This window comes from Carassius auratus, chromosome 3, assembly GCF_003368295.1.
Source record: "Carassius auratus strain Wakin chromosome 3, ASM336829v1, whole genome shotgun sequence".
In the NCBI taxonomy this organism is placed as follows: domain Eukaryota; kingdom Metazoa; phylum Chordata; class Actinopteri; order Cypriniformes; family Cyprinidae; genus Carassius; species Carassius auratus.
In genome coordinates, this window is record NC_039245.1 from 19,093,141 (window position 1) to 19,106,301 (window position 13,161).

General features: G+C 37.8%; 1 protein-coding gene across 1 annotated transcript; it reads right to left on the reverse strand.

The window, feature by feature from the left end:
• Positions 1 to 523: 523 nt before the first annotated feature.
• LOC113049696 (probable G-protein coupled receptor 146) lies at positions 524 to 12,335 on the reverse strand. Its single transcript, XM_026212269.1, has 2 exons — positions 12,000 to 12,335; positions 524 to 3,320 (listed from the first exon to the last, which is right to left on the reverse strand). Exon 2 carries the CDS (start codon positions 3,276 to 3,278, stop codon positions 2,277 to 2,279), a length of 1,002 nt encoding a protein of 333 aa, XP_026068054.1. The 5' UTR covers positions 3,279 to 3,320; positions 12,000 to 12,335; the 3' UTR covers positions 524 to 2,276.
• Positions 12,336 to 13,161: the final 826 nt, after the last annotated feature.

Consider the following 13,161-nt stretch of genomic DNA (forward strand, 5'->3'; position numbering starts at 1 on the left):
GTCTGCTAAATGCATAAATGTAAATGTAAATTATTTGGGAAACCTGTAAAGTAACAATAATTATTTTTGCAATGCATTTTTCACTGTCTTCAACAAGTTATTTGAACTTAGCCAAACTCAATCTCTTATTGCAAGAGTTCATTATGCTACAGGATGTGTTTTTCAGAAGTGAAGGCAGTTGTTAATTGAAGAACAAGCCGAACATGTCTTTCACAGTACTGATGTCTGTGGCTGTTACTGCTCTGCAGATGGGCAACTAAACAAAACGTTTCTGCCAAAGAACATTTCAGTGTGGTTTTGCTCCTGGGGCCTGGCACTATTCTAAGGCTCGTAGCAAGCAAGATAAATATGTTTTGGAATCTGTGGCATAAACTATATTTATTTTCTTTTCTTTGGTATGAATGAGTGAGTGTAGTCATCCATACCTGTTTTGCTGATGCAAACCAAAACAGGCTTCATCATTTGTCATTTGGAGAGCTGTGATGTTCTTAGATGTGGGGAACCAATGAAGAGCCAAGCAGGATTATATTCATGTTAGTTTATTGAACAAGTCTTTGACTCAGCATGGGACAGAGGAGGACTGACACTTTAGTATCTAAATAAATCTCTGAGAAAATAATACTGTTATCTAAAATGGCATGTTTTTTTTTTTTTTTTTTTTTTAATCTCTGAAGTACAATATATACACATTCTTAATATGATACATACCGGCGTTAGCACGCTAACAACAGCCATAACATTGCGATTTGATGCGGTTTCATCATTTATGATTGAGGGTTAATTTGAATCCCCTTCATGACTTTAAATACATTCTTTTCCTTGCAAACATGAGTGGATTCATATTACACTTCTTCACTCTTCCAGTCACATAGAGTGCTTTCTCTCCAAAAAATATTCATTTCACATCCACTGACTTGAGTAAAACAAGAGTAAAGACATTTTCGATAACACACCATTTACTAGGTTAAACTGTACTATCTCTCATCCTGCCTCTGAATTTTATTTTCTGGAAATGTCTATAATTTTCTCTCAGAGAGCATTGATGCATATCTCTCTCTCTCTATATATATATGCATACAATTAAATCATTCATGCAACTAATCTCAATAAAAGCTCTCTCTTTTAAATATTTGCATCAGAAAGGAAATTTTATCCCTGTGTGATTCATCTCTTAGAAGCACTGAAGTACGATCAACACTTTCTGAAATAAACTGTATACTCGGGTACAAAAAATTGGAGCAGTTTTACCAAATAATCTAATGCATAGAGCTGTTAAATGAAATTAAACATATTTGATTGTATCAACAGGACTTGTGTGACTTGGATTCACATTTTGGGACATGAATTGTTAACCACATCCTCACGGTGCATGGATAATAATTACAGTAGTAACAGACTTATGTTTTTAACTGTTTTGAATGAAGATTAAATCTAAAACTAGTTGACCCTAAAATGGCGATCCATTGTCTTGTTTCTATAGCTTTGTCTTAAGCTATACACATCTGATTGGATTTAATATGGCTGAGCAGCTGTGCAGTTATGATGCACATCACCTTAGCAGCAAGCACTCGAGAACACACACTCACAACCACCAGCACGCAACCACACACAATCCTTCCCATTCCATGATATCAGTCTCATTGACTTGTTTTTGACTGCTGTAAAAGATGGTTAGACGGTTCCAATGTAATGCCCGTTGGTGTGTGAAATTGAGGTAATTATATTGCATTTATTAGCATCTACCAGAGAGGTTTTATGGAAAGTGCGACCAGAAAACTTAATCCAGACTGAAGAGCTTATGCTGTTGTGGATCACAACACAGAGAGCCTGGTGTGAAATATAGCCTTGAGCTAAAAGGGAAGAGGTTGGATTAAAAGCATCACATAAGAAGTCTATGCCACATATCTTGTAACAGATTACGAACATTCACCCCCCCCACCTCCACCTCCACCTCCACCTCCAATGAAAGGACCATCAGATAGTTTCAGATTTTCCTCAGGCCCAAGAACCCAAATAATAGACATAGCTTGCACAAAAACAGCACTTAGTGGTTTCTTTTTGGTCGCCCATTCACTGTAAAGATGGATAAATAAAGTTGAGTTGTTAAGTGTTACGGAGGTTCCACAATTTCACAGAGACACATACCACTCCTTGTGGTGAGCAAAATACTTCCTTTCAGCACGCAATATATATCCAGGTTCATGTGCTGGCTCTACTTCTGTGGATTCGGAGTAAGTGCCAGTTAGGGAGAAGCATGTCTGACTTTACATGAGCTCTCATGTAACTACCTGCTGTACTGTTGAGTGTTCGTGAGGACACGATTGGTCCCCGCAGTGCAGCCTCTTCAGAAGCCGCTGCAGTTTATGGGAAAAGTTCTTATTCATTTGCCTGTACATGAGGGGAATGGCGAAGCTACTGCAGAAGGCGAGCAGCTCAGATAAACATCGCAGGAAGTAGTATTTGGTAAGGTGCTGCCTGTTGGAATGGCTCCCGGGAGCTCCAGCCACTGTGTGCACCAGAAGGGTCATGTAGTATGGAGTCCATAGAAGAAACTGCATACACACGGAGGCCAGCAACAACCTGTGGATAGATGGATCAAGCCTCCCAGAGTCCTGGTCCAAAGGGGTGGACTCCTTCCGGATGCGGAGGATTAGCACGAATGCATAAAGCACAGCCACCACCGGCACCACGTACCCAATGAACATCATGATGGCGTCAGCCGCCTCTTTGTTCTGCATCTTAGAGCACTCAATGATTTTAGTAGAGACGTGGTTGCAGACATAGAAGAGCAGCGAAGAGAAGCTGGTGAGGATGGCACCGCCCCAGATGAAGCCACAAACGTGCTTGGTGTTGTAGACACTGGACATGTAGGTGCGTGGGAGAGCTCGCTCGATGTAATAGTCCAGACTGAGCAAGGTTGTGGAGTACATGATGACCAGAGAAGAGATGTTGAAGAGAATGAGAAGGGTAATGTAGAGCTCGTTGTTGTACTCCCACATGGGCCACCGTGTAAAACTGGGCCCCAGCAGCTCTACTGGAGCCACCAAGTTGAGCACCAATCCAGCAATGGCTATGTTCACAAAGTAGACATCAGGCATGGTCATGGAGACCTTGTTGGAAAGGTTAACCACCACCAGCAGGGCATTGTAGCAAAGCCCCACTGGAAAGCAGACGATGAGGTAAACGAGAGAGAAGATGGACAGAATGAGTCCAAAGTCCTGGCAGAGCTGGAGATCCACGCTGGCATCTGTCTGATTGTAAACCATGCAGCTCCACATTTCTAGATTTCCAAAGGTGTCCGATCCTTCTTTCTGAATCAGCTGTAAAAAAGAAAATGAGCAATGTATCAATGAATTGGTTTGGTTAGGAATAAAAAAAAAAAACATTTATTAACCGACAGGATAAGCGGTGTCTAATCATGCTCCAGAAGGGACACTTTCCTGAAGAGTTTAGCTCCAACCCACTGCATGGGAACTTCTAGTGATCCTGAAGGTCTTGATTATCTGGTTCAGGTGTGTTTAATTAGGCATAGAGCTAAACTATGTTGGAAAATGGATCACCTGATAGGGCTGTGCAAAAAATCGAATGCGATTTTCATGCACATCTCATCAGTAAAGACGCTCCTTTAATTAAAAGTATTATCTCCAGCACGTGTGTTCAGATCAGGGTTGCCAGGTTTTCACAACAAATCCTGCCCTGTTGCTTTCTTAAAACTAGTCCAAAACTATTCGCGATTCCAGGAGGTTCCCAGATTTTAAAAAAATTGCTTCCCGGGGTTAAAACATATGGTTTTTTTTTTTTTTTTTGGCATGATTGTCTTGGTAAACCGCGGACATGAAAGACAACAGCAGACTTGGCAACACTGCTTCAGGTGGAGCGGCAGTACTACACAGAGCCGTAGTCTACCGACAACTAACACAAAATCGCTTTCAAAATCGACAAAGAATCGCCACCAATTTTGTGTAGATTGTCTGTGAATTACGGCTCTGAGTAGTAAATGCCAACCAATGTTGCCATGTCTGTGGTTGTTTTTCATGTCCGCGGGTCGAAGCGACAATACCAATAACGTGATATTTAGCCCCTAAAATGCAAATTTTACCAAGGCAACCATGCCATAAAACTTAAACTTTAACCCCGGAAAGCAATTTTTTACGGGGAAACCTCCTGGGAATGCGATTAGGCTAGTTTGGCCCAGTTTTGAGAAGCAGCTGGGCAGGATTTTTTGTGAAAACTTGGCAACCATGATCTGAACGCATGTGCTGGAGATATACTTCTAATTACAGGAGCGTCTTTACTGATGAGATGTGCATGAAAATCGCATTCTATTTTTTGCACAGCCCTATCACCAGGAGCAGGACAGCACACCTCTGGTGACACCCCTAAACACCATGATGATGAATACCTCACAAATACTCTCCTGCGATCAACTGGTAATTAAAATTGTATTAAAATTAAAATCAAAATTGTATAAATAAGTGATCCGATAACATTAAGCTCTCTATTGCTCCTACCAGCTCTGGAGCTACCACAGCATTTATTAAAAGCTGAGTCACAATTTGCAACATAACATATTGATGTACTCTGCAAAACTGTAACATTTAAAGAACGTTTGCTAATTTTCTCAAATTGCAAAGACACAGCTAATCGCGTGATTTCAGCATGGTGGTCATTCCTTACACAGAGTAACAGCTCTTTATAAGCCATTGATATGTAAAGAGTCCTATGACACAGTATACCTGCAATTCAAAATATTAGCATTTTCCATGCTTTAAGGGCTGTTTTTGATCAATGGCTTTGCAAAAACCTTCTTGATGTTGTGTTTTTTCACACAGATAAACAGCATGGCATCTTACGGAACTCAATATACCGCCCTGGACAGCAAGGCCCTAAACCCATGGGTTTCATCATAGTTACCACATGCCATTGAGGTTCATGTTGTTCATGTTCTAAAATAGGAGCAGCATTATATGTCATCAGGCATTTCTTTCCATAACAATAGGTTACAGCTCAGCACCTCCGCTCGTTGGGCAGGGACAATGCACTTGCTGTGACCAAAGGATGGCATAATTCAGCTCTGAGACTGTGAGGCATGCAGATTTATGGCATGAGATGTGACATGTCAAGAGTGCAGTGGATACACAGTGTGAGGTTTGAGTTCAGGGTGAGGTCATAGCACATGCAGAGAACTGCTCTGCAGTCCACTCATTAAAACATAATGACATAACGCTTACCCTGAACACAATGTGAATACTAGCCTCACTTTCATATTAGCCTATGACAGTGTTGAGTACTCGAGACTCGGACTTGGTCTTGAGACCGTATTTTAATGGCCTTGGTCTTGTCATGGACTAGTGTGCATTTTGACTCTGTATTGACTTGGACTCTAACTTATTAGGAATCGGACATATTCCAGAGTCCACTCGAGTCCCAATCAAAATATTTCATAAAATAAAAGAATAAAAGGTACGCCTTCTTTCTTTGGATGAACATTTGGGCAGTGTTTCTCAAATCTTCTCACATCGTGACGTAGCGATGTGGGGGCGAGTTTAAACGAGCCGTTTAAGGGAGAGTGGACAACTCTTAACCTTTATAAAGAGGATCTCTTTGGATTTTAGACTTTATTGTTTGCAACATTACAGATCTTTTTTACGCACCAAGAGCTTGTAACACTCTAAAGAAAAAGGAAAAATTTTATCATATGACCCCTTTAAATTAAATAAATGAAATTGCACATTATTTGAGAACAACAGTCTTAGGAACATTTTCCAGCTCAAACTTTCTTACACAAGGCCTCTGGCTTTTGTATGCATGTCAGCATATATTTGGTTGTAGATCTGGAGTTATCCCAGGCAATGCTGAGCACATCTGAGCAGACATAATGACTGTTGAGTGAGTGTTTCTGTGTCTGCTTACGTAACAGTCACAGAGCGGCTGCTTTGGCCTGGAGACAGGCAGCCATGGATTGCTCCTCTATGGCTCTCACTAGAGGGTGGAGACAATCATTTACCCTTTTCACCTTGTATTCATACATCTATAGTGAACCAGCATGTTTTTGCATCAACAGCTCTGCAGCACTTTTATGTTGTGGTTTAACCGGTATATAACTTCACATCTACACTTAAATGGGTTCAACTCATCTGGAGGTTTTTTTCATTGGCAAGAGACTCGGTCCTATTGGCTACAGGTTGGAAAAAGAGGAAAAGGACTACCATGGGAAAACAAGACGTGATGATGTGGTTTCTAAAGGGCAGGTGTAAAAGTCTGACTCCATGATGCTTTCAAGACCATGTCGGCTTTTCCACATGAATTACTTTCAAAGAAACAACATACCTTGCAAAAGGGCTTCACTGCTATTCAAGCAAACACAAAAGAGCAGCCAAGACTATCCATTATACCTGTGTCCCTATCTCTCACTTAAAAACATCCTCCTGTTCATCATCCTTTTCACTTCCTCCCCTTTTTGTGACCATAGCAACCAATAGTGCAAATAAGGGAAGTGCTGCTGAGTTACAGTTTTCAAAGCCTTCGTATTTACTCATCCACTGGACCATTTTCATCCGAGGAAAGGTCTTCAGTCTGCAAGCTGTCCATAAGGGATTATAATAATAAAATACAATAAATAATCTTTTCAAAATCATCTACTCATTTGGATGTCTGAACGATCAGTTAGTCAGCCCTAAGACAGTCATATATAATAAGAGCCCACAACAGGTGAGTTTTCAGCAGCATTACAGTCTTCAGTGTCATATCGTCCTTCAGAAATCATTCTAATATGCAGAATTGCTGCTCAAAAACATTTGGCATTGAAAAACTCACATGACTCAAAAATCTGAAACAGAAAAGCAAATTTTTCTAGACTAAAACTTATATCTAGATGACCTTGGTTGCTGATTCTAGCATTAAAGAATCATTGCTAAATAAAAATGGAATTGTAATAAAAATGGAAAACATCTAGACTATCTACACTACCATTCAAAATGTATGGTCTGTAAAAAGTCTCTTATGGCAACCAAGGCCTAATTTATCCAATGAAAAATACAGTGAAAACAGTAATATTATAAAATATTATTACAATAAAAAAATGCTTTCTATTTTAATACATATATTGAATAAAAAAAATTTTCCTGTGATGTAAAGGTGAAATTTTCAGCATTCTTCAGAAATCATTCTGATATGCTGATTTGCTGCTCAAGAATATTATTATTAAAATCAATGTTGGAAACCAGAATACAGTTTTTCAGGATTTTTTGATGAATAGAATGTTCAAAAGAACATTTATTTGAAATAGCAATGGTTTGTAACACTATAAATGTCTTTACGTGTGATCAATTTAATGCACCCTTGCTAAATAAAAGTATGTACTGTTTTTATCTTACCAACCTCAAACCTTTGAATGGGATTATACATGTATTAGATAAAAAAAAAAAAGGAAGTTATCTAAAACCAAATCATAGTAATCTTCTAGCTGTTTGATATAGTCAACCATCCTGCTCATCCTTACTGTACAATCCTGCTTTGCAGCATCTTGTCTCTTTAAAAAGACTCATTTCTTCAAAAGAATCATTCTTGAATTGGTACAAAAGGTAGCTGACATCATGGCTTGCTGTAAAGTGTGTCATTTAGGGAGGCGTTCTACATACATGAGCAAGCATGCATGCAAAGGTAAGTGTCCATCAACTGCACCGCACAGCGTACCTCTCAATGACCCCAGTTATTAATTCTACCTCCCTCCCACAAACAAGTCATCTTGGCTGACCATGCATCTGGATGAAGAGTGTTGTGGGAGTAAAACGAAATGCTCTCTTGATACTTTCAGAGAAATCAACCCACCGCCGAGCAGATGAAAAGAGGGCTGCTCCACACCCCTCATTTGCCCAATGGAATGTACAGCAAATTCTCAGAACCGGCTGAGTGATGTCACATGATTGAATTTTCTGAGCTTTGTGAGTGTGTGTGTGTGTGTGTGTGTGCATGATGCGAGGGTTTAGGCAACAAATAGTAAATGAAGATCAGTACTTTTTTTTTTTGAGATTTCAAGGGAGACGTTTTTTTAAATTTCACAGAAAAAAACAAGATAAAAACGATTCACTGTAAAAAAAAAAAAAAAATGAAAAGACTAAAACAGCGAAGACCTGTAAATGATTTAACATATATTTACTGATTAATTCTGCAAAAGTAAAAACTAAGAATTACCATATAATCTATAGTGAAAAACAGAACCTGTCCCAGAAGTCCCTTTGTTACACAATACACAACATGTACAATTATATTTTGTTTTAGTTTATTAAAAGATTTAATTTTGATTAATACAAATAAATAACCAGTCCGTAAATATAAATAGTTTTAATAGTAGGCTACACTATGTGTTTTTTATGTAATATGTTCAAAATTCAAAATGTATGGTCTGTAAAAAGTCTCTTATGGCAACCAAGGCCTAATTTATCCAATGAAAAATACAGTGAAAACAGTAATATTATAAAATATTATTACAATAAAAAAATGCTTTCTATTTTAATACATATATTGAATAAAACAATTTTTCCTGTGATGTAAAGGTGAAATTTTCAGCATTCTTCAGAAATCATTCTGATATGCTGATTTGCTGCTCAAGAATATTATTATTAAAATCAATGTTGGAAACCAGAATACAGTTTTTCAGGATTTTTTGATGAATAGAATGTTCAAAAGAACATTTATTTGAAATAGCAATGGTTTGTAACACTATAAATGTCTTTACGTGTGATCAATTTAATGCACCCTTGCTAAATAAAAGTATGTACTGTTTTTATCTTACCAACCTCAAACCTTTGAATGGGATTATACATGTATTAGATAAAAAAAAAAAAGGAAGTTATCTAAAACCAAATCATAGTAATCTTCTAGCTGTTTGATATAGTCAACCATCCTGCTCATCCTTACTGTACAATCCTGCTTTGCAGCATCTTGTCTCTTTAAAAAGACTCATTTCTTCAAAAGAATCATTCTTGAATTGGTACAAAAGGTAGCTGACATCATGGCTTGCTGTAAAGTGTGTCATTTAGGGAGGCGTTCTACATACATGAGCAAGCATGCATGCAAAGGTAAGTGTCCATCAACTGCACCGCACAGCGTACCTCTCAATGACCCCAGTTATTAATTCTACCTCCCTCCCACAAACAAGTCATCTTGGCTGACCATGCATCTGGATGAAGAGTGTTGTGGGAGTAAAACGAAATGCTCTCTTGATACTTTCAGAGAAATCAACCCACCGCCGAGCAGATGAAAAGAGGGCTGCTCCACACCCCTCATTTGCCCAATGGAATGTACAGCAAATTCTCAGAACCGGCTGAGTGATGTCACATGATTGAATTTTCTGAGCTTTGTGAGTGTGTGTGTGTGTGTGTGTGTGCATGATGCGAGGGTTTAGGCAACAAATAGTAAATGAAGATCAGTACTTTTTTTTTTTGAGATTTCAAGGGAGACGTTTTTTTAAATTTCACAGAAAAAAACAAGATAAAAACGATTCACTGTAAAAAAAAAAAAAAAATGAAAAGACTAAAACAGCGAAGACCTGTAAATGATTTAACATATATTTACTGATTAATTCTGCAAAAGTAAAAACTAAGAATTACCATATAATCTATAGTGAAAAACAGAACCTGTCCCAGAAGTCCCTTTGTTACACAATACACAACATGTACAATTATATTTTGTTTTAGTTTATTAAAAGATTTAATTTTGATTAATACAAATAAATAACCAGTCCGTAAATATAAATAGTTTTAATAGTAGGCTACACTATGTGTTTTTTATGTAATATGTTCTGTTATTTAGTTAATGTTTACTGCATAATTTTAGCGTCAATATACCATGCAGTTATACAAGAAACAATGTCATCAAATTTTTTACAGTGAAATTCTTGCAACAACAACTGCCAGTTTTTTCAACTGTAAATTTAACAAGACATTTTTTTATACCGTGAAAAGAGTAAGTTGAGTAAATGCTTGTGCCTCTCCATCGTTGTACAGTCTTTTACTTAGCAGCCCTCTTCCTGCTTATTGCGTGAGGCAGAAATAAGTAGTGGTCCTCTTGTATAAAGTGTGCCTGATGATTTAAATACATTTTATTTGAATATTTATCAGTTAATAAATGGATACTCAACCGTGTGATTGCGTAATTAAAGTTTTTCTGGCTTGGAAGCGTGGCTGTTGCAGACGGACCTTACGCATTCTACATAGTCAAGTAATTTTATTCAACTCTGCCTTGACCCGATTCAGTCTCTCATTCCCCATTTATTCTTTTCACCACCTACAAGCAACAGGGCAAATGATGACCTGCAATACTTTCCTGAAGTTGTGTAACACCAACAAACAATGTCTCAATTAAACCTCCGCACATATCTGTATTAGTCTTCGTGACAGCACCTCAGTTGGCCTGACCCGTGGGACAGCATGTTCTCTCGGCGCTTCTTTGTAAAGTCATCAGCAGGACAGATCACTCTGGGTGTTTGCATACCACGTGCATGGATTATCGCTAGGCAATCTTGAACTCAGACAAACAAATTCTCGGTGCAAGAGCGTTCTTGGTTACACAAACTTATTCATAAATGATTTGCATAGCACAATTTGGTTATGCACCACTTTGCTGGTGTGCATTATATTTTGGTGTGTACATCATATCTTTAAAAAAAATGCTGAATAGTGGCATTGTGAGTTACTGGGGTCAGATCAGTATTTTTTATAAAAATATCCAATGATTTTACATCCAACTGATAACATTATATCGGAATGAAATATTTGCACTGAAGAGAACATGAGAGCTCAAAGTTGACAACTGTATGAGAAAATAGGATAACAGGTTATGTAATCCTCTCATGTCCAGCTGGACAGTCCAGAATGTGTTGGAGAGTAAAGCGCTCTATAGTGTCTTCGGGCAAAGAGGCATGCTTTTCTCAGCTGTATCATCTGATGTCTGCGATCTTCAACAGAAAGCATAGGAACACTGCCATCCTCTTACAAGTCCTACATGGACCTGATCCAATGGTAACGTAGCCTCTCTAGGGTTTTTGGTTGTATGGCCAATAAAAATCATTTGTACACAGATATATTTCAAAATAAGCCGATGTGTCATAGTATGAGGCTAAACTTCAGGCAAATAATAATAATAATAATAAAAAAATCATGCTTTTCCATTTACATTTAGTCATTTAGCAGACGCTTTTATTCAAAGCGACTTACAAATGAGGACAATGGAAGCAATCAAAATAAACAAAATAGCAATGATATTTTACATTATACTTTTCCCGTTGTTATTTTGGTCATTAACACAAAATGAATGGGGTTAATGTTTGAACACCCTCAAAATCTGCCGTAAATACAACACAATTGAGGTTTAAATGTAAATATAAGACGTTTCTGATTAAGCTAGATATTACACTACAACACACTGGTTTTCTTCTCAAATTTCACTGGTCTATGAGACTTAATGGGCAAGTTTCACATCAGCTTTCACAAGTTTTGAAATCAATCTATCACTTTTCATTCGTTAGCTCATTACTTATACTGACTCACTACCCTGGTTTGTTTTTATTTTTAATATCTAAAATAAAAGTTAAAATGGAGAATCTAGTGTTTAAATGTAAACATACAGTGTTTGTTTGTGTGTGTGTCTGTGAATAATATATATATATATATATATATATATATATATATATATATATATATATATATATATATATATATATATATACATACATATATGCCCATTATTTCAAAACAAACGGTTATCATTGGTTTGTTTTTCATCCGGGCATTACACGTTTGAGTTTAACCTGTCTGATGTTGCGGTTTTAATTAACTGTCAAAAATAAGCCACGCTTCGACCGGTAAACTGTTAAAAAGTGTCAAACATGAATCTGACTGATTTAGCGAGCTCTACCATCACTGCTGACGAAAAACACCGGGTTAAATGCTACTTTAAAAACAACTTTAAACTCGGGAAGTATTGGCTAACCTACTCACCGGAGGACCAGTTCTTGGTACTGAGGCAGCTCTACGGAGGCATCGGGTTCTGCTGTATTTCCATTGACATTTCTCCTCGGATACTTTGACAAAATCTCCCAAACCGGTAGCTAGACTACCGGAGCATCGTCAAAAATGAAGTAAGTAAAGATGCGATCGATCAAGGCGCCGTAATGTAGCGTAAACTCAGTTACAGATGGTAATATTCGTCTCTGGTCCGTCAAAGCTTGTTCTGGAAAGGGGAGGACGCAGAGGATCTTACTACGAATCGAGTGGTGCTGAACTCTACAGTGTGTACACACGTCACGTGACCCTCCCCCACAGTCCTCTTCAAGAGGCCCGACTGCACATTTTTGTATCCTACTATGGTAAACCTTGTTTTTTTAATATTCATAACGCAAACTTTCGCTATTGGACGGTAACACAGCAAATACGCACATATCTAATTAATATTCATTAAGTAGGCGTTGGCTATTGGAAGGTTACCGGCCAACGCCTACGTAGAGTAATCCATATGCATGAACTAAGCCTTTGCCAATGGAAGGTTACCAAGTCACGTGAGCGCGACCTTCTTAATATTCAGGAGCGTACCCCCAGCCGTAGTAGGATTAGTAATTTCGTTTAGTTCGTCAGTCATTGGACGAGTGGAGCGGAGGAAGGGGTGGCATGCATTAACTTTCAACATTACACACACTCACTGTCGTTCAAAAGCCATGCCACAAAAGCAGCTTTGAGTCTACAGGACAGAGGATTACGGACACCGCAGTATTATTTAGACCACTTTACAAGCGGTAGTCTTGATGAGGAAATTAACCTATTTGCAGGTTGATTTTAATTTCAACAAACTCAGGTCGGTTTTGTTTGGTTCAAAAGCCTCAAGAAAACAACTATATTAGAATATAGAGCTGACTGTGACTGCTAGCAAACAAACTTAAATATGACATGCTTATTATTTTAAATGTATTTAGTATAGTTTAGTTAGTTTAGGTTTATTATTATATATAGGTTTATCCTGAAATTCAGAATATTGCTTAGTCAAAAGCCTATAGGCTAAGCTATTATAACTGATTTGTAAAAGTGCATTCTGTATTATTTTATTTATTTATTTAGCAAACTAATAAAAAAAAATAATAATAATAACAGCACTTTTATGAAATAGACT

Excerpts from the sequence above, each read along its gene's own strand:
- LOC113049696 (XM_026212269.1), bottom strand. The coding sequence starts at position 3,278 with ATGTGGAGCTGCATGGTTTACAATCAGACAGATGCCAGCGTGGATCTC.